We start from the raw sequence: 23181 nt of genomic DNA, 5'->3' as shown, positions 1-23181 counted from the left end.
CGACGAGGCCGGTTCTCTCAACAGGCGCTCCAGGTTGGCAGTGACAATGTAGGTATGATGAGAATCAATATCGGATGCAAGATTTTTTTTTTCATTTTTCCTGGACAAACTGTTCTCACGCGAGAACAGTTGCTCTTGCTCAAAAATGATTGATTGAAGATAACTACAAGAGCCTTTTAAAACTGACAACAAGTCCTACCGTTCTTGTTATGTTTATGGTTTTATGGACTTAATCCCAAGTATTCTTGTTGGTGTTTATAAAACCACATATTGAAGAAGAATAGTTGTGCTCAGCTGAAACCCCGATAAGATCAACTAGAATATGTAATGCTTTGATAAACAATCATAAAAACAAATAAAACCAAATAGAATTGAGATTGTTACTTGGGTAGTGTTCTATGAACACTTCCACAGTTATTAACTGAGTGCTTCCTTTGCAAATGACCATTTTGCATGTGTGTATCGTGTGACAGGCACGAAGATACTTTATTGATGCTGAATCTACTGAAATTTTACCCATGAATTTTTTCTTCTTTAAAACATAGGCTATTCTTTCTAGTTTCTAATCTAATCTAATCTAGTGCATGCACAGCCAGTATTGAAAAGCATCCTGGAAATACCGAAATTACTTCTGGTATTTTCTTGTCATCATTAATATTTGCAGCATATCAGGTATGATGTGATGCAAATATTAAAACGGCCAGGCCCACTGTGCAGACTAATGGTTTCAAAGATAACTCAAAAAATTGTGGCAATCAGATTATCCACGTATGAATAACATGGTTGACACAAGTTTTCGAGTTCGAGGAATGATGAAACGGGGACAACCGTACCAACCGTTTCGTTATCAGGGGAATAAGGATTAGGTACAAGATCGTTGGGAGTGGTGAAGCTAAGAAGGTTAATACGCACTCCATTGGTATGCCTACTCCTGGGATGGAACACAGGTATTTGATCTGTGTCCGGGCTCGAAAGCCTAGGCTCAAGCGCCATTACTCGCTCTCTGAAACGAAAATACAATAGCATTACAGATCCCCCTCATACAACCCTTACATTTTTCAAATATCCAATAAGTTTATGAAAAAATTAAAAAAAAAAATCGATTGATCTCCCCCCATTCTGGATGGAGAAAGTTATGAGGTGAACTTTGAGTACTCAGAAACTGAAATCACTTGAAAATATCAAAAAATGGATTACATTGAAATGCATTCTAAATACTGTTCCAGTTTTGGTTTGGATTGTGTGCGTACTCATAGAAAAGTATTATCACTAGTATGAAAAGGAAAGATCAAACCTTAATGACGACCTGTGTCACCCAAGTGCTGGTTTCCGCTGTAGACTTCTTCACTACAACTCGCTGGACAGCAGACTCCAGGTTCCATTGGATTACATGACAGTCGTTCGGCGGGGATTACCGTTCTGCAACTCAACCCGTCATCGCAGCCGCACTTCGAATATGGTGTAGCGGTGGGGGACTCTTTGTGGTCTTCTCCTGGCTGGACCGTCAACAATCACTCGATAGGGGGATCCGGTCACATGACGATGAATGTTGCCGCACTTTATCCACGACCAAAATTTCTTCCGAAATTAGCAACTGTCGACACTAAAACTCCAAAAAGTTTTCGAGTATTTTGTGGGTTTTGTGAGTTAAACTTAATCACAAAAAGGCACAAAATTGACGGATCGAGAAAATATCGCGTCCGCTTCATAGGCTATTCTTTCTAGTTTCATTGTTAAACTAGTTTTTGGAAAAATTGTTGGAAAAGGTAAAAAAACGGCTAACTTTCAATTCGCCCTGATGATCATTCGACCTAATGACCATTCGGCCTAATGACCATTCGGCCTAATGACCCAGCATCGTTAACTTAATTGCTAAATTTACACTATTATGTTACAAATGTAAAAATGTTTACAAACACATTGTAAAGTAACTCGGTTTTTAATTATGAAGTTTTATTTATTTTAAGGAGAAACACCAGAGAGTACAAGTATGGCTGCCACAATGGCCGACTTGGTGTCCTACTCACGTTTTCAAGAGCACCGATCTTGAAAATTCGTAAACAAATGCGCTCGATTTAGAAAAGCAGCCTCTTTTTGCAAGTAGGGTATATGGATCATTCCTTGGCCTAATTTGCAAACCGCCTCGACAATTTTGACCATAACTCATGAATTAATAGCAATAGAAATAATATGTTGACCCTATTACGCCCTCTAGGTAATGCATGTTTCACCAATTGGAAGTAAACTAACGTAAATATTCAAGAATTTACTTAACTAAGTTGAAAAGATTCGATGTGATGGTATGCAACGTTGGTCTATGGTACAAAAATTGGCCTATTAGTGGATACAACGTTGGCCTATTGCTTTCCATGCACTAGAACCACTTATTATCTCATTTTTTCAATATTTCTGCTGAGGTATTATCTCTGTTTGTTCACCAATCATACTTTCAAATTACATTTTCGGAGCCAAATTTTCAAAAAAAAACTATAAATAAATCACTTAAACTAAAGTTCTTTCTTTTTTAGTAACGAAAACAATGCAACCCGATTATTGTGTTATATTTTTACAGTCACCGCACACAAAATATATTTTTCTGTTCGTTCTTTCTGGTTCTTACGCAAGCAATGTTGTTGGCGTGACTTTATCGGTGTTTTTGACGTCACTTTACTGATGGGCCAAGATTTGGGTACATAGTGAAATAAATGTCCTCAATATTCGGCCCACATGTAATTTGTAAAATAGTTATTATTCGTTGAAAACAAACATACAAATTCAAACTAGCATATTTGACCGTCACATCAAATGTTCAGTTATTGAAAAGGCAATTCGAAATATTCCAGAATGATGCCATTTATGATCATGTGTATAGCCTACCCACTAAGCCGAAGAATCATGGCGTCTACGAAAGCTAAACAAAGTGACATTTTCATACAATTTCAATACTCCAAAGTGCTAAAATTGAAACGAAATGTTACAGTTGTTTGGCGCAAAGCTTTTCCGATATCCAGTTCGGCATGTTTGTTTGAGTTTTTAGTTAACGTTAAGATAGGCCGAACGAGGGGACTATGCCAACGAAGCATCCCGATACCCTATGCAAAGCCAGGATAAACAAGTGCGGCTTGGTTCGAAGCTTCGTTCGTCAGATTTGTGTCCCTGAAGTTTGTATGCAAAATTGCAATGGGACTTCTTGATGTTTCACCTTAATGTATGCTTCTATACATGCACATTAAGGAATGCCCCTTTTTCCTTCATTAACCTTCCTAATGCATCACGTTAGGACTAGCTCGCAGGCGTAGTGCACGGAGAGTTAATGGAGAAATCCCGGAAAAAAATCTCTGCAGGAGTCCCTGAAAATTTTCCAAGTTCAATTCCCAAATGAATCGCGGGAGAAATGCCTGAAAAAAAATGCCGGAAAGAGTTTCGGGAGAAACCCTTAAAGGAATCCGGGGGAAATTCCCTGGCAGAATGATCCCCAAATGCATCATGGGAGGAATCCCTAAAATATACCGGGTAAAGATAAATGATGGAATCCTGGGAGGCATCACTAAATGAACTTTGGAAGGAATTCCTAAAGGAATTAAAAAAAAAAAAAGAAATAACTAATGGAATCCCGCGAGAAAACTCAGGAAGAATCGTGAAGAAAAAAAAAACTTAAAAGAATCCCGGAAGGAATCAGTGAAGGAGTCCCGGAGAAAAGCAATGAAGGAAGCCCAGAAGGAAATCAGGAAGCTATCCGCAATGGAATCCCGGGAGGAATTCTTGAAAAACCCCTAACTGAATTTCGCGTGGAATCTTTGAAACCAGAGAGAAGTCAACTAATAAATCATTGGAGAAATCCTTGAAGAAAGCCCGGATGGATTTACAAAAGGAATTCTGGTAGCAAATCAGAAAGAATCCTGGAGGAATCACTGATGCAGACTCGTCAATAATCCGTAAAAGAATCCTTGAAGAAATTTAAAAATCAATCCAGGGAGGAATCGATGACTCCTTCATGGAGGTATCCCTTATGGAATGCCGAAAATATCCCTGAAGGAATCATGGGATAAATCAATGAAAGAATCTCGAGAAGGAATTTCAGCGGAATTCCAGAAAAAAATCATGGAGTTATCCCTGAAGGAATCACAAGAGAAATTTCTTAAGGAAACTCGGGGACGACCTATGGAATGGACCGGAAAACGAGCCTCGGGGCAAAGCGTTGAAGGAATCTTGGGAAAAATGCCGAAAGAAATTCCTGGAAAAATCGTAGCGATCAAGGGACAAATTTTTGATTTTGATTAAGGAGAATAGAAATGCCTAAATCAATTTTGGAAGGAATACCTGAAAGAAAGAATACCAGGAGAAATAAATAAAAAACTCCTACATTGGCAGAAATCCTGAATCACGAGAAGAATACTGAATGAATCTCAGGAGAAAATTCTAGAATAAACCTGGGAAAATCAATAAACGAATCCCAAGTGGAATTCCTGAAGAAACCCCATGAGGATTTCCGGATGAAAACCCTGTTGGAGTCCAGGAAGCAGGGCCGGATTTACAAATGGGGGGCCAGGGGCCACAGTGTTGTGGGGGCTCTTTATATTGCCCATATAACATGCAAAAAAACTTGCATTCAAATGTAGACCAATAAGCAGGGCTAGAAACAATGTTGATATTCACTAAAACTATTCATAACACAATAATTGAAATCCTATCGTGAAAATAATGATAAAAGAAATTTATGTTAAGTATAAAATGCTTTTCACGGGTGTGTTCGCGACGCATTAGATCCCAGATTTAGTAGAAATTTATGTCAGAGTTTAGAGAGACAGCAACAACAAATAGCTGAAATTTTCAAGAAATTTCCAGTTGAATTTGTAGCGCAATCGGTAGTGTCGTTTTTGTGAAATCTTAAGAGAATTTTTAGCGGGTTCCTGCTGCAATCTCTGGAGAAGGTCAATCACCATAAAGAATGGACACTTAAAAAAAATTGCTTTAACACGACTGCTAGGGGAGGTTCTGGTGACCTACCAAAAGAATTTTCCTCAAAACTCTGAAATCAAAAAGGAAATCCTGATAGAAAATGATGAAAAAATTAGCAGCAACAAATTTTATTGGAGCTTTTTGACTGTAAGAGTAGACTTGTAAAGTTCTTTTAGAATTCAGTCGAAAAATTTCTTCAGGATTTTCGGTAAGTTTTCCTAAGAAATTGCACAAGAAAAATAATAAGTTTTAGAGGCAAAACTTAAAATTTAATGAAAAGCTGGACAAATAGTTGCAGTCTTTCTTAAAAGAATCACAACATATTACAAACATCTTGCCAGTAGATAGTAATATGAAATTCTTATGATAAAACTAAAATCAAAAGAAGTTTCTTGCACTCCTTTTTTGTTTCACATTTTTTTTCACGAAGTGAAATTTTGTAGGCCCCTGAAATGTGAGAAATTCTTAGAAGAATACTTGGGGCATTCTGAGTAGAATACCGGGAGGAATTCCAAGTAAAAGAAATATCGGACGAATCTCTACAGGATTTTCTGGAGCAATTACAAGATCAAAGCAGGTAGGAATCCTTAGAAAAATCCATGGCAAATGATTTGAAAGAATTGCTGAATATTTTTATAAATAAATTATTTTGGGAGGCCTTGTACCAAAATATCCGTGGAACAGATTACATCGTGTACGATAATTTTTAATTGGTAATCTTTTCGGCACATGAATCTTCTAGACTTGAACGGTGCCAGATAAAAAAAAATGTAGAAAACACCAAAATTGTATGTTTGTGTTGGCCTGAGATATCAAATTAAATCAATTACACTACTCCACCATCTCATGAGAAAATTTCTAACTGAAGATAATTTTTATAGAGGATTTACATATGTATGAACAACTCCGCCGAAAACACCCACTTCAAATTTCAAACCGTGTTAAGATAGGTATCAGGAAAATAAGTTTACTCCATATTTGGAATTGTTCTCATAGACCGCGTCCATACGAAGTCTTTGCAGCAACTTTGCGCCACCTAGTGAGCCAATTCTGAAGTGATTCATCTATCAATTGTGAACTCCACCATGTACGAAGTGTGGATGTTCTAAACAACTTCTCATAAGCTGAAATATTGTTTAATTCTCAAGTTATTCACCTCGAAAAAAGTGTCATATAAACAGGAAGCGCGAAGTGGTTTTAGTGTGATGGTTAAACCACGTGACTATCACGCTGAGGATCTGGGGTCGAATCCCACTCCTGATCATTGCCGGAGCCACCTTTTTTTTTATTCTACTCACTCTTCTATACATACACAAGCAAGAGAAAGATAGAAGAGGAAGCAGCTTGCCTCCTCTTTCATCACGTATATGTAGGAGAGTGAGTAGGATAAAAGAAAATGCTGGCTCCGCCAATGCTCCCGACCAACTCACAAAATGTGAGTTCTTCTTTCGAAAGGGAAGTATGTAAAGGGTGGGTTCCGAGATGAACTAGCCAAGGGCTAAACATCTCGTTAACACAGAAAAAAAAGTGGACGCTGGGCGGATATAGCTTAACCCCTTCGGGACGACTTTTTTCACCTACCTCGCCGCTGTAGAACGTGTCAGCGAGGTGCAAATGACCCAACCGTCCTGAAAGGGTTAAGAAAAAGGGATTCAGTCTCCACCAGTCTTCTTAACTTTCGTATACTTCGATTTAATTGATGTTGGATTAATGGTAAATGTCGAAAACAAAACATGACTTTTATCTACAATGTCATATGTGAAACCCTCTCGTGATTTTTTTTTATTTAGAAATAGGGCATCTCTTCAGGCTACTTCTCTCGTCAGATCCATAGGTTGTTATTTGTTTCTTTCAAATCTACATCTCCATCGTCACTGTTCACCATCTCCTAGCTGTTCCTTTATCAGCCGTTAGCCTCCTCAGCCCACTCATAAATATTTAGCTTACACCTTGTCTCGCACGCAGCTGTTTCTTCCCCTTTCCCCAAACAAGACGAGGTAAGACGTCACACATCGCAAGCTGACAAATTTTGCAGCATATTCTTGCTACACGTTAGCAGTACGGAATCCGAACACGGAAAAGCTTCGTCCTTCTCGAGGAGCCAGCAGCCGCATGGAAAACTATCGTCGCTCCTGCCCCGATCGGTGGGGAACTCATTCTCACTCTCATCTGCGAGGGAGTTCTCACGGGGGAGCCCGAAGAACGCCCGATGTCGGTCGGTGCCCGCCACCCGAAGAATCCAGTCAGTGTGTGGTGCGCGCTACGGACCGCGAACGGAATTGATTTTAGTCCTGACCGACCGTCCAGCAGAGTGGACCCCAAGTGGGTAGATGTGCGTCCGTGTTTCTCCGCGTGCTGGAAAAGTCCTGTGCTGGTGTGCTGCAGAAGAAAAAAAACTTTGTAATGAGATACATTGGAGCTAGTTGAAAAAAAAAAAAAACGGAATCCTGGCAGTGCTAACCAGTTGATCGTGTGCCGTTGGTTGTGGGGGTGGGTGGACGCCAGTGGGGCAGTGGAACACAGTGTGTGGCGGAAGGACCTTTGCGCGGTTCGGTGGGAATTCCAGTTAATAACAGTGTAGGTACACTCCCGTTCAAAAGTTTGGGGTCACCCCCTCAAAAACATGTCATTTTTTTAGGCCCATATCTCCGCCAATTTGCGTCCTATTTCAAAACCCTAGGTTTCATTTAAAAGATAATAAGTCAAAGTAACTTTGAACATGATTTAAAAGAAACTTTTTCAAAAAAATTTGTATGTAAACTTAACCCAAAGTTGCCAAATTTTCTAAAAAATGAATATAAACTTACGGCAGTGTCGCTGGAAGTTGGGTCAACCAAATTTTAAGATGAAAGCGGTAATATGACCCATTTTCTATTAGCTTTCAACTGCTTTTTACAGAACTTAGCTAAAAAATCTAGAAAAAAAGTTATTAAGTAAATTAATCCTTGATGTCATCGACTAAAAGTTTGGGGTCACCCCTCAATATGATGTATCGGCCAAAAGTTTGGGGTCACTTTCGTAAAACATGGAAAAGTGATTTGGTGATATCTTCGTCATCTATAGTTCAATTTTAATTCTTTTTGGCTCATTTCAAAGATAATTAACTAAATTTACGTTTGATGTCTTTAACTTAACGTATCTAACGATTTTTGTATATAAAAATGTTATGTTAAGTTAGCACATTTTACCACGCTTCAAAAAATGAGGCAACTTTACGTTAAGTTTTAGTATGTAAATTTCAACAAATATGTGTGGTTCAATGTCTATGCAGTAAGTATCATTCATTTTGTTTCAAATAAGCCAAGAAGAATTAAAATTGAATGAAAGATGACAAAGATATCAACAAATCACTTTTCCATGTTTTACGATAGTGACCCCAAACTTTTGGCCGATACATCATTTTGAGGGGTGACCCCAAACTTTTGGTCGATGACATCAAGGATTTATTTACTTAATAATTTTTTTTCTAGATTTTTTAGCTAAGTTCTGTAACAAGCAGTTGAAAGCTAATAGAAAATGGGTCATATTACCGCCCTCATCTTAAAATTTGGTTGACCCAACTTCCAGCGACACTGCCGTAAGTTTATATTCATTTTTTTGAAAATTTGGCAACTTTGAGTTAAGTTTACATACAAAATTTTTTGAAAAAGTTTTTTTCAAATCATGTTCAAAGATTCTTTGACTTATTATCTTTTGAATGAAACCTAGGGTTTTGAAATCGGACGCAAATTGACGGAGATATGGGCCTAAAAAAATGACATGTTTTTGAGGGGGTGACCCCAAACTTTTGAACGGGAGTGTACATAGTCAATATTCGGCGGTACGGACGGATATCCTTAAAACGCTCGCTGCGGGAGTGTGGGTTTGACGGCTATGGTTTGTGTGCGCGTGAATGTGGCCGCAGTTAATGACGTGTGCTTTATGCCATCGCATCGTGGTGCCGCCGCTGCTGGGGTCGATTCGTGGTGGTCAGTTTTGGTCGTCGCTTCGCTTCCAGTTTCGATTTTTAAGGCCCCGCTCATAAAATTTCTCTCGCAGCCGCGCAACACTCTGTTGATTCTGAAGCCTGGCGGCGCGGCGTCGTCGTTGGTCGTTCGTTACAAGTAGCAATGGGTACGGGAATTCGACACCGAGAAATCAATAAAAGTTAATTGCGCTGAGTTGGCTTTTGGGGGGTTCTGGCGAAGAGTATTTAGCGGGTTGAATGTTGCTGATGTTGTTCGACACGATGTGAATTGGGTTGTTCGCTGAAGTGTGAGAGCTCGCGATAACAGGTCTGTGATGTATTTCGTGCTGGATGTGTAATAAGCGGTGCCAAAAAAAATGAACCAAGGACATCGAGAATTCCAATAAAAATTTAAACATTTGGAAAGGGCTTTAGTGAATAACGCATTGAATAACTATTGACAGTTACATATGCTTGCAGAGTTGCCTAAAACATAAATAGCTAAAAAAAAGATTACACAGGATTTTCTCATTGTTTGAAAATTGAAAACGTTGCTTATATTTACAGAAAACCTCGCTTATTGTACTTAGTGGTGCTAGCGGTGCTGGGCGACCGCGTGACTGACGGAATGTGAATATTCATTTCCATCTTATTTTAATCAGGCAATTTTAGCACTAGTTGCTTTGTTGCCCTTGTAACAACCGGTACCAACATCGTCTTTTAAAGCAGTAGGTTAAATACGGGAGTATAGTAGCGTAAGGGTAAGGGTTTCTTCGGACGACCACGAAAAGGCGAATTAGAAGATTATAAGAATTTATTTTGTGTTTAGTTGCAGTAAGTGGTTCTAACTACTAACACTTTTACGCTGTAAATATGCAAGTCAGAATGTAACATCCTTGGTGAAATACACTACCCTACAAGTATGTCGAAGATTCCCTTTGAAACTTTTCAACTGAGTTATAGACAAATGTGTCAAGCGATCGTCAGGTTATTTGAAACACCCTTGTCTTTCATCACGATCTATGGATTTTTTTCCAGGATTTTCGCCAAAATTTCTTTCTGAAAACCCTCCAGGAGTTCATTCTGGGAAATTTCAAGAAGTCTCCTGGGAATCTTCAGTAACTCTTTCTGGGAAACCTCTATGATTTATTTTTGGGAATTCTTCAGACATTTCTAAAAAAAAGTTCGAAGTTTTGTCTTGGTGCCTCCTGGAGTTCCTCCTTGAAATATTTCAGGAGTTTTGTTCCGGGACTTCTCCAGATATTCATTCTGAAAATCCTGTAGAGCTTTCTTGTTCGAATCCAATAGAAAATTCTTTTGAACATCTTCTAGAAGTTTCTCTTTGGAAATCTCTCAGAGTTCTTTTTTAAAATTTCCTCAAAAGTTTCTTGGGTTTCTTATGGGAATCTTCCAGGAGTTTTCCTCCACAAGTTTCTCCTGGGAATTAAAAAGTAGTTCTTGTTTTCCAAGTTTGTTGAAGAAATTTTAAGGTCAAATTCTTGAAATAAATCCCAAGAAAAAAAAACGCTTGTCCGATCAGTCTTTAAGTGCTGTTTCTGGACAATACATTTCCCTCATATACAAAAAAAAAACTTTTTGTGAATCCTCATTAAACTGAATGGTATTTTTTTACGAACTCTTTCCACCGTAGTAAAAGTTCCCACTCAAACTTCCCCTGGAACTCCGGCAGAATGTTTCTAGAAATGCAGCATTCCACACAGATCGCCACAAAACTCCACTGGAATCAATCCGGATTAGCCTCAGAAGCCCATTTGAATGTTGTAAACGGGAACATTTTTCCATCGCGCGAGCAATAACACATTGCTGGAATTTCCATGAATATTTTACAGAAATATTTTCTGGGAGTCGAAATCAAATATCTGAAGACATTCCAAGTGACACCTTTACGAGAATCTAGGATTCCTGAAGGATTCCACGAACTTTTCGATAAATACCGGAAAAAATCGCTTGAAGTCCCAGAAGGAACCTCTGAAGGAATTCTTGAAGGATGGCTCGCAGATAAAGCCTTTTTAGAATCTCAAAAGGGATCCCATAGGGAATTTCTGAAGCAACCTTAACTGGAATGACAGATGGAGCTCCCTGAGGAGGCACAAAACAGAAAATCCTTGAAGGACACTAGAATTAATTTGTGGAGAAACCACGGACAAAATCCCTGTTGAAATCTCAGGAAAAAACACTGGATTAATCATAGAAGGAATTCAGCTTTTTCAGAAGGTATTCCTTAAAAAATCTCAGAAAGAATCTCTGGAAGAATTCCGGGAGTACTTCCTGGAGGAATCATGGTAAGAGTTATTGAAGGAATCCCAGACGGAACCTCTTTAGGAATCTCAGAAGAAGCTTCTGGAAGAACCCCAGAGAAACTCCTAAATAAATCCCCTGGTAATCTCAGGGGCAGTTCTCGAACACATTTATGGAGAAACCACTCTCGGAGAGAAGAGCAACTGACAAAAAATTGCAAGTGCCGGGGCTGGGATCGAACCCATGACCATCCACTTATGTAGTGAGCGTGTAGCTACTGCGCTACGGGCCCCGGCTGTTTCAAATATTGCACCAGGGATTTCGCCAGCAACGACCTCAGCGATTGTGTTTAAAAACGATAATGGATTGGGAGGATTCAACTGAACGGGACAGTTTTGCTACGGAAACGGCTCAGTCTCGAGGAAATCAAACGATACTAATTGTTTTTACCCAACGTTTCGACCACTTTTTTAGTCTTTTTCAGAGGTTCTTTTGGTAAGAAGGTAAGAAATCGTACACAGTTAAAAATTGTTGCATCGAGTTCGCTTGACCTCCATCGTTTTCAACACAATTCTTCATCGGATTGTAAAATGACAGGTTGTCTGCAGTATGAAGCTTGCTAACAACTTTGCGTGCAAGAACTTCTAATAAGTAAAACCGAATGAAATTAAATTGAAACTTAATCGTTCTAATATTTACATCACGTGTAAATTTCAGAATTTCTTTCTGTGTAATATATCGTACAGAAATAATTGCCTAAACTTCAACAATTTTCGATTGTATTTGCCTTTTTAGGTGGATTTATCATATTATATTTTTCATGGTGAAAAGTATTTCAATTAGGTTTACTAGCTATGATCTATATGATTGGCTTATTTTCTGAGATAGGTGAAATTGAATACTTTGATCGACTCGCAGGTTCTCGGAGAAGAGCATACCGACGCTAAGGAGAAACTTCATAGAATACAAATATGGCTGCCACAATGGCCGACTTGGACCCCTACTCACGTTTTCAAGAGCACCAATCTTTAAAATTTGTAAACAAATGCGCACGATTTGGAAAAGCTGCTTCTTTTTGCAAGTGAGCAAAGCCAGGATAAACAAGTGCGGCTTGGTTCGATACTCCGTTTGTCAGATTTGTGCCTCTAAAGTTTGTATGAAAAATTGCAATGGGATTTCTTGATGTTTCACCTTAACTGCATTTGTTATCAAACAAATAATCTTTGAATATCCTTCTGACCCATTCTCACCTCCAACAATGGTAGGTCTAGTGTGTCATACCTGGTTAGTAATGTAATTTACAGTTAGATGATGATAGCTTTAAATATTCCAGATTTTTAGTTTTTCTGAGTGAAATAAAATTGCATTCATTTTAGCTTAGGAATTTCTTCACACTTTCTTCATGTATCTTCTAAGCATTTTTTCAAGAATTTTATCAACGACTTTCAGGAAAATTGCCAAGGATTTCTTAAGGATTTTTAAGATTCCTCCAAAATATATTCAAGGATTTTTGTAGGAATTATTTAGAAATTTCTGCAGAAATTTTTAGAGGGTTTTCTACACCGATTCCTAAAAGAATTATTGTAGGGATCCCGGGTTAACGAGAATATCTAATTTAGATCTCAAATCGAAAAAATTGTAATGTTATATCACTCTGAGATATTGGCGTGTTATTTAAACATTTATTGAGTATCGTACGAATAACTCAATGTGATATGATAGCTGTTTTAGGCAGGGATGAAAACACTCACTTGTACTCAGATAGACTCACTTCCTATTACCTCAGCTCCGAAGCCTGCAAACAAGAATTAGTGTATGGAGCACTTTTACCTTGCAGTTTTATCCAAAAGTTCGCCGAATATAATAAGGATCGCAAACGCATATTGAAGCCATAAGTGAACTATGAAGGCGACTCTCCACACGTTGAACGCAAATTATGCTCACTCCGTGGAGAGTTGCATTCATAGCTCTGTCACGATTTTGGTATACGTGTGCGACCCTTGCTTTGTTCGTCAAACTTTTGGATAAAACTACAAAGTAAAACTCCTCCATACACTGTTTTTTGATTGCAGGCTTCTGAGCTGAGAGAATAGCAAATATGCGTATCTGAGTACAAGTGAGTGTTTCCGTCCCTGATTTTAGTTCTTGTTAAAACATCTGAAAATTTCTTCATAAGGTAGCATCCATTAATTACGTAACGCTAAAATCGACATTTTCAACCCCCATCCCCGTTTTTTTTGTATGTAAACCCGGATTTTTTTTGTATGGACCGTAACGCTCGGCCATACTCCCTCCTCCCCCTAGAGCGTTACGTAATTTGTGGATGGCACCTAACAACAAATTTAGTTCTTGTGGACGGAATGGAAAACATACACCCATAGAGTTGAATCAATGTTAGTGAAATGCCATGTGCCTCTTTTTGAGCTGTGGAAACGAAGAACTTCATGCTCTTATTCGCACCGTAATCATAACAGTGAGTCACAGTAATAAGCCGCTTGTGAATCCTAAGGTCGAAGGTCCGATGCTTGCAGTTGGCTTTTTTTTATTTCAGTAAAAATGTCAACAAATCTTGTCTGATATTGTTTCGATCCTGTAATATCTTTAGGAGCTATTATTAAGCACTTCCCCATATGAGTATTTAGTTTTAGTAATGAAATTATTAATACCTGAATGTATTATTGGTTTGATTTTCTCACTCGGGATACTAAAACATGAGTTTTTTCAGTGTTCGCTCTTGGATTTTTTTTGAGATTCCTCAAGAAATTCTTCTAAAAATTACTTTAGAAATTATTTCATGGTTTCCCCTAAGAACTTGTTTGGAGATTCCTCCGGAATATCTTCGGGGAATCAATGTTAGAAAGATGCACAAATTTGTCGCGGTATATTATTGTTGAAATATAACTGATTGCAACGGACAGTCAAATTTTTACTTTCTAAAAATTATTGAGCTGTAATTTTTCGTTTAAAGTATACAACATTCTCAATTTTTGACTGTTTGTTGATAAACCATTTTTCTATTATTCAGCGGTTCTATATGAAATTAGAATGATTCTAGTAAATGCATAATTATCTGCAAGCCAATCTCCGGGTTCGATGAGGTAAATGAAATTTTATGCATTCATGGACAAAATGTATAACGAACTTCGAAAAATGTCTCATTCAACTTAAAATTGTTTATAAGTAAAAAAGTTATAGAGTGTTTCCAGCTAAACACACGATTCGCATAGACGCGACCTTTTTCATTATTAACTACTAACTGGCAATGTTTTTCATATTATTTGTTTTGCAATGTGCTTCATCTAATGCATGCCATTTTTTTTCTTCAAAAAATATAATTTGAGAATGGTTTGTGGAATTCATATGATGTCTTCAAAGATGTATAAAAAATGAATAAAAAAATGACCTTGTTATTCGAAACTGTCTGAACAATTCACATTTCTGATAAATCAGTAACAAAAGTCTCAAATATCAGGTCCTACTCGCTTTTTTTTAAATTTTTGTTTGATTTTTGATTTTGCTGTGATAGTTGAATGTAAGAATAATGTTATGAAATTTTTTTTCATTGGAGCTTGCACGTAAAATGAAAAATCTTAAAAATTGATTTGGTTTGCTTGTTTCAAAAATCGAGGAGCACAAGCTAGAAAAAAATAGTTAGAGGTAGTGCTAAAAATGCCATTTCTATATATTTAAATTCATCAATCTACAGCTTATTATAAAAGCTGTACCTGAGAATATGTTGTATGAAAAACTTGTGCGGCTAGACCAGCTTCACAAGAAAGTCACTGAAAACCGCTCTTTTTCGAATATTTATGGTAAATGTCACGGGCTGCCTTCGAAAAATGCTTAAAAATGATATTCACCATGAATATCAATAGGGCGCCGTCCACAAGTTACGTAACGCTCTAGGAGAAGGGGGAAGTACGGCCAAGCATTGCGGTTCATACAAAAAAAATAGGATTTTCAAACAAAAAAGCGTTACGGAGGAGCGTTAGGAAGGTGTTAATTTGAGCATTACGTAATAAATGGATGCTGCCTAGGCATTTCTCGAAGGTAGTATGTGACATTTAGCTCAACCCTCAAATGGATACCTTAAATGAAGGTCCGTTTTAGGAACCTGGACCCCAACATATATTCTCGTATATCTCGTGATACTTACTTTTTAAAAGGGTGATGTTTTCAGCAAAGATGTTAAGTATGTCATGGCCAATCTAGTGATAAACAATTTAGTATAGAAACTTACCGCTAGGTGGCGCTAGAGAGTATTCCAACTTGCTCCCAATCAATAGGATGAAACGTATCCATCAAGCGGACAAGACGCTCAAAACAATAGGATAAATCGCACTTCTGTAGATGAGTATACATACATGTCCTGCGGCTCAAAAAGGGTCGTTCAAATATTACGCAACGATAGGAGGAGCGAGGGGGTCAAGTGCTATGTTACGCTTTATACAAGATTCAAAATTTCCCATACAAAAGTTGTTACGTGGGGTAGAGAGGCGTTCTAAAATTTTCAAATTTAGCGTTACGTATTATTTGAATGAACCCAGAGAGACATCACAGACAAACAGATGTAATACTGAAAAAAATAACATCTCATATATCGCAAGATCCTGACCACTAGTAAAGTTAGTGTCTTCGGCAAAGTTGTTTGCTTAGGCAATGGCTTATAGATGATGAACCGTTTGATTTGATACTTTGGTGGCGCTAGTGAGCATACAAATATCATATCTATATATATCAGGATCCTGATTACTTAAGGACTGTTCAATTTATAAAACGGACAACTTTACAAGGCTATAAAAAGAAGACGCTTTGTTCAAATTTAACCACCCTTGCTTCGTTGTTCAGTACATCATCTATCATTATAGTAATCATTTTTGAATCGAATAAAAATAGTTTTATTTTATAGAAAATCGGCCAGGTGTTAAATGAGGTGAATTTTTCGATTGCTGAAAATTGAAAATATATATAAAATCACTATTCACTTAAGGTATATCGTTATTAATACCTGAAAAGTATGTGCCATGCTGCAGCAGCATGAGTAATAAACATTCTGGCAAAATTTAAACTAAATTGGAACATTAAGTGTTGAGATATTGAAGTCTCAAGTGAGATTCGATTTTTTGAATAAAATTCAATTGTAAAGCAAAAAGGGCATGATAATATTAAATAATCAATTTTTTTATGCATCCAGTCGAAAGTGGGAATGATGTGGTGTTAAATGCAGAAAACTGCTTCTTAATAGCATTGCTGGTTTGGTTACTGTGCGCCATTACAGACACAGTAATCAAAACAGTTTCGTTCTTTGAAGGTTCTTCCAAATAACAATGCAACCTAATGCAAATTTTGCGTAACAATGATGTTGAAAATAAAAACTTTGCATCCAATTATTATCAAATAAGGAGTACAGCAACATAGGACCAACTTTGTTCAAAATAAATTATAACAAGATTCGCTAGAGTCGAAAATCTACATGAATGGAGCAAAAAGTATGAAATTTTTTAATATGACCATCTTTATGGATTATTTTTTTAATAAAAAATGGAATTAGAAGTATTTTTTTCTTCTGTATCATTCGGAGAGCAATATTCTACTACTCTGGACAAATTTTTAGTCGAATCCGTGATGCTATTGCAACACAGGACTTGAATGAACATTTTTTAATAATTTCTATGAAAACAAGTCAACTTACTATATCAAGCTGGAGATTGGTTGGTGCATTATTACTGACCAACTATTGAGCTTTACCTTTAATAGGATAGTATAAGAGTCCAATACATTAAAAACTTCATGAAAATGTGCATGTTAAGTATGTGGAAAGTAATGTCGAATTTTGAGAAATGGGTTTTTATTGATGTCTTACGAAAACCGCATCAGTTACACAATAAAAAACATTTTGCTCAATGTTATATTTTTCCTACATTTGAGAATAGCTATAGAAAGTTATGCAAAAAATTGATAATGATTTTATTGAAAAATAAAAAAGATATCGCACAAGAAAGTTGTCCGTTTTATAAATTGAACAGTCCTTAGAAAGATGTTGTGTTTGGAGTTGTTTGGTAGGTTAAACATTCACAGTTGATGAGCCATTTGATTCGGAACTCTGCCATTAAGTGGTGCTGCCGAAGTCATCAACTTAGAATATTTTCGAGATATGAAGTACCTAACGGATGTATATTATATCTTGAACAGTGGTTCGAAATTCCCATATGTAATCTTTGAAGCTATACTTTCGTCAATTCTGTCAATTTAGAGTCAATTCTGAAATAAATTATCCATCAAATAAGAAGTATTGGTATTGTTTGACATTATATTGCATCAAGATATTCACCTCAAAAGAAGTTTACTTTTTGAGGACGTTTGTCGCTCAGGGTGTATAGGATGCTGAGCAAATATGTATCTATTAGCGCCAGCTTGCAGAAAAACATTAGCATAATTTTATTATCAAATAGATTATGATGTATTAAACACTTTTGCCGAAGACACGAACATTCTTTGCATCAAGAATATGAAGATATTCAAGCTTTCAATCCGTACTGGAAAAACTTTCAATTAGAAGGCACGAAATGTTGCTAATTGGCAAATTGAGAGATGAAATTTGTGAAAAAAATCGCGTTCTGGTGGGATTGTACCCTACCGGAAATTTCACCTTCTATACCGGAAATTGTATAGAAGGTGAAATTAGGCAAGTAGGCCATGTATTGAACGAATACATCGAATGCCTGAAACTTCTGCCGTGCGGCCTGTGCTTTTAAACAGATCGGCTTGGTTGGTAGTTCATACCAACTTACCAAGACTGGCAAAAGTTTCAGGCACCCGACTGCCTATGTATTGTTCTGTTTTCATCACAAATTCTATCGATCAGTAGTTTTTTCGGAATTCGCACTCCGTTCATAGGGGTATGCCTATATCGCGGCGTGTTCTTCCTATTAGCTTTTTCGATCTTATTGGATAGGACACTTTTCTTTTTAAGCCAAACTTTTTTATAACATATTCTCAAGTTCAGTTTCTAAAATGAGCTGCAGGTGGATTAATTTAGAAATGTATAAATTACATTTTCAGTACTGGTTAGAAGCATTTGACTATTCTGGGCTACTTGGCCAATTTTAAGGCTGAAAGTCAGCTTTCTACAGAAAATAAAAGAAAAACTAAAGGTAAGGTTTTTGGAATATTAAAATTATATGACATCTAACATAGATCTGCTATGAATCTCAATGCATTTTTTTTTCTAAAAGCCCTTCAAATATCCTCAAATATCTTCGAAGACATTATTTCAATCCAACAAACCGTTTTCGAGTTAAATTTTTTTAAGAAGACAATTAGGTATTTTCCATTTGTTTTTTTTTGAAAGTTAGATGAGGAAAAATGATTATGTGTTGATGCAGAAGTAAATGATTCACAAATCCAGCACATAAACAAAATCTCATTCAATTGAAAAATATCGGGTCAATTTTTTCGTGTTTCGAGGTTAAATATTTCCCATGTGAGTGTCCCTACTGGTTTTTTCTATGAATTCCACCAGAGTTTCCTTCTGAAATTCCTCCTGAGAATTCCGGACATTCCATCAAAAATTTATCCAGAACCTCTTTCAGGGATTTCCGCAAAGATTCTTCCAGATTTGTGCTGGAATTCCTCAAATTATTTACCCAGTAGACTTTCCCAGAGGGCCATCCAGGAATTTTCTTCAGGGTTTTCTTCACAGATTCCTTTAGGAATTCTTTCAGAAATTTTTCCAAAAATTCTTCCAGAGATTTTTGTTCAGGAATTCTTTCAGATACTCCAGTAATTCTCTCAGAGATTACTCTGAAGAATCTTCCAGAGGTACCACCAAGTTTTTTGTTCAAAGATTTATCCAGAAATTTCGCCAAAGATTTCCCTCGAAATTCTTATAGAGACTTCTCTAGGAACTCGTTTAGGATTTTTTATGGAAATCTCTCCACTAGTTCGTGCAGGTATTCTTCCAGAAATTCCATCAGGAATTCCTATTTATAATAATCCATAAGGATGATTTTTATAACTTCTCATGGGATTTTTCCCGAAACTCCTCCAGAAACTCTGCCTTAGTTCTTTAGAGCTTTTGCCAGGAATTCAGATACTTTTCTTGGTGATTGTGGTTCACATTAATTGAGGCATTGCTCCAGGTATTCTTTTACAGATTCCTTCAAGAATTTCCTACTTCTTTTTTTTTGAAAATTTCTTCCTGGATTTTATCAGGGGATTTGTCTGGAATTGTTTTAGAAATTAATCCAAGTTGTCCTCCTAGAATTCCTTTGTGGATTTCTCATGGATTGTCCCAGAATTAGCTGTTCCTCTAAGAATTCCCAACAAACATTTTTGCTGTACAAGAGTGGAACAAACCACTTTTAAGCAAACTTAAGCTTAAGAAACTGTTATTCAGCTAGTTTTGTTTCTTGGGTTCCCTTTAGAATTTCTTTTAGAATTCTTGTGCAAATTCATTCGAATACGTTCCTGGGAGTTTTTTTTAATCGGTAGGGGAAATGGGGGTAAAATGACCACCCTAAGCGTTTGACGTCGTTTTCAATGGAAATATGTTAAAATCATTATTTTTTACCATGTAATATCGTAGATGGCATTATGTTCTAAACAATCTAGAAGAAAAAGTTGCTCAGAACGACAGTTTACTTTAATTTTTTCGATGTCAAGAAATGCAAGAAAAACAGTAAGGGTAAAATGAAAAATCGATGGGGGTAAAATCAACACATATTTAAAAGTTAATTTTAACGTATAATTTCGATTTATTCAACTGCATGTCTGTAAATTTGATGCAAATTGTGTGTGCTACGATTTTGAAACTTCTTATATACAGTTTGCAATGTACTGAAATAATTATTTGAAAAATGTACTAAAACAGGCGGATTTTCTAATAACAACTTTATTTTGTTGAAGTTGGTTATCTGAACTTTTTACTCTAGTTATGTAAAGATATGCATTAGAGATTTCAGTATACCAAGTTTGTATAACATCTTGTAAAAATTATATCAAGTTTGACTGTTCATTTTATCCCTAAGTTCTATTTGTTTTAAAGTTACTAAAATTTTATTAAAAACAAAACCTAACTTTTTTCTTTACTAAATATTTTCTTTTATAAGTGAATTATTGGAATATGGTATTACACATGTAGAAATTTGCGAAAAATGGATACAATTAGCTCAGTTTTACATCAGACTATATTGTTTGCATGCTCTTCGATATTTTCGTCATTTCAAAGTGGTTAAGCTAATTTTTAAGTCCAATATCAGCAGAAGTACAATGATTTATGTTGTTGCATCGAACCCAATTGCTAAAATATGCAAAAATACCCTGAATGCTGTAAAACACCACCCTGTTCATTTCACCCACAATTCCCCTATAATCCAACAATTCCTTCAAAGATTCAAAGGTTTCAAAGATTCTGAAAGAGTTTCTTAATGGATACTTGCATAATTTCGTCCATGACTGCGACGCCATGGTTGTCTTCCAATGGAGCTGATTTCCTTGTGTTGTTGTATTAAGTAGTTTAAGTTAGCTGCCTGCAAAAATCGTTCAAAATGTATGGGAAGACGAGTAAGGTATCGTGGTTGCAAATGATTTATTTGTAATAGAACTTAGAATATGTATTTGGCATGGATATACTAGTATTTTCTATTTGTTCTAAGCCCAAAGTTCGCTATTTCTGATTGTTTTATTTCTAGTTCCAAAGAATCTGCATATCTGTCACTTCCACATGTCCAAAGTCCGTGATCTTCCGTGATTTATCTACTAAAACACCAGCCAACAACAAATGCATTTGGCTATGAGCTTGGCGAGCGGCGAGCGTCTGTCACTGTTATAAATTTTACATGCAACTGATATAACTGACATTGTTTTTTTTCTCCCCGATTCTTTGCAGGTTTTGCTGACTAATAAATCAGTGTGCTTCAATCTCGAGTGCAGCGAAAACAAAAACAGCAATACTTCAATGAACTGCGCGGAATGGGAAAAACAGTAAAAATCGAAAGCACGTGAGGACGATTCAATGCGGTGCGGTTTCGTTACTTGTGGGGATGAATGAAACGTGGGGGTGGAAGATCGGTGGAATGCACCACCCAACGCAATAGAGGAGAGTGTGGTGAAAGTGTACCGATAGCGTGACAACGATGATTAATTATGCATTGAATAGCAATCGAATCAGTGTTAGTTGGCGGCAGCAGCGTTGGTTCTTCGTGGATTCTAAGGATACCAGTAGCAACGTGACGACATGACCTAGATATTCGTCTGTTTGGAGAAGAAGCTAATTGTGGATTCGAGTGGTTCGAAGGGAGTTGTTGTCACTCGATGTTAGTGTTTGTGTCTATTGTAAATAGGATTTTAAGAAGACAGGAGCCAGAGAGAGCTCAGGTGTTGGAAGAAGTAATTTGTTACCATATTCATCAATCGAATATCGATGGGTGCGTTAGGCACCGAGTGTACAGATCACTGTAAATATTATATTGAGCACCAGTTCTATGACCTTTGAAGAAATCTATCCGAGTTATATTTAGTGTAAAGCAAATTGCAAGTGTTGATAAGCATTCCAAAAGCAAGTCGTGTTAGCTAGTAGATGTTCAGCAATATTAATCATAATCTTAATGAAGCAGTTTACTCCAACATAAAAGTTTGTCTTGAATTGTTAATCAAAAATAACTAGCGCTAGATCAAAAGTGTTGCATTTACGATATAAGCCAAAGTAGTGAAAAAAGTTTCTTCAAATCAAGCTAAACGAAAAAGCTCATCTATCTCCGAGTGTGTGTGTGTGTGTGTACAACAATAATAACCGAAAAAGCAAAAGTTACTCCGTAGTCCAGTTTTTTCCACGTGAGTGGATGTGTGCGACTGTGTATAATAATCATCTATGGCATGCAAACGAAGCATTTTCGTGGCAACTCAAAACTACCGCATAATGGCAGAGGCACCAACGCCTCCAGTAGCAGTAGCAGCAGCAGTGGTTCTACTCTAGTGCTCCAACCTGTACAAACCTCCCATAAAAGATTGGTATTCTCTCTACTCGCTTCCCATAAAGCAAACCAGTTTGCCAGTCAAAGTAATACCGAACCTGTACAGATCCCAGATCTGGGGCTAATATACCTTCTGGAAAACAAGTAATAATCGTAGCCATTAAGCAAAATAAATAAAAAGCTTTCCCTCCTCCTTGCGCCCCTCACGAATCTGTAACTGTAGCGTGTATTTCTGTGAGTTGGCTGCCACCAGAGAAAAAAAGTGAAATAGAAAAATACCGTGAGCAACATTCAACAAAACCACGAAAAAAGAGAAAAAATGACCAACTTGTTCCATTACTCAAATAACTGAACCGAACGAAAGAGACCGCTCGTAAAGTTTTCACTGTGAAAACATCATAAAACACGAGTGGAAAAAAGCTAAAATAAAGTTGAATTTCCTCTGTTTCAACTGATCCGCGCCTCCCTCCCGCCATCGGAGGGATGGTTATCCAAGTGAAAGCACCCGTATCCCCCGTGTCGTCTGCTCCTCGCTGCTAACAACGAGGGGGCAGGAAAAGTTAATCCTCCAGGCAGGAACGACCACAACTGTGACGAACACAGCGCGCTCGCTCGCTCCCTCGCCGTAAAGTGATTAAAAAGTGACGACTGCATTTGCCGCGGGAACGAAAAGTGCATAACGGTGGGAAAATTTCGGTGAAATTAGTGGAAACTGAATCGCACGGAGCTGTGCACGGTTACGGGAACAACAGCCGCCATCATGTCGGAGGCCACGACGCCCAACGAAGGTGAGCTGAGATTTTATCACGACAATAAAAGATGACATTTAAATTGTTTAGTTTTAGTTTTCGTGTTCTGTTTCTATTGTATACACTCCCGATCAAAAGTTTGGGGTCACCCCCTCAAAAACATGTCATTTTTTAGGCCCATATCTTCACCAATTTGCGTCCGATTTCAAAACCCTAAGCCCCATTCAAAAGATAATAAGTCAAAGGAACTTTGAACATGATTTAAAAGAAACTTTTTCAAAAAATTTTGTATGTT

The 23181-nt window shown here is 37.2% G+C and overlaps 1 protein-coding gene across 1 annotated transcript in view; it reads left to right on the top strand.

Annotated features, from left to right (window-relative positions):
- LOC109426789 (sodium channel protein 60E) overlaps nt 1-23181 on the top strand; it is an 820640-nt gene that overhangs the window by 105414 nt on the left and 692045 nt on the right. The window contains exon 3 of the mRNA XM_062853525.1: nt 21054-22925. Coding sequence (XP_062709509.1) covers nt 22898-22925 — 28 coding nt within the window. The 5' untranslated portion in view covers nt 21054-22897. The remainder of the gene's footprint in view (nt 1-21053; nt 22926-23181) is intronic.

This window comes from Aedes albopictus, chromosome 2 (assembly GCF_035046485.1).
Source record: "Aedes albopictus strain Foshan chromosome 2, AalbF5, whole genome shotgun sequence".
Classification (NCBI taxonomy): domain Eukaryota; kingdom Metazoa; phylum Arthropoda; class Insecta; order Diptera; family Culicidae; genus Aedes; species Aedes albopictus.
Note: the sequence above shows the minus strand (reverse complement) of the source record. Positions and strands in the feature narration are given on the sequence as shown.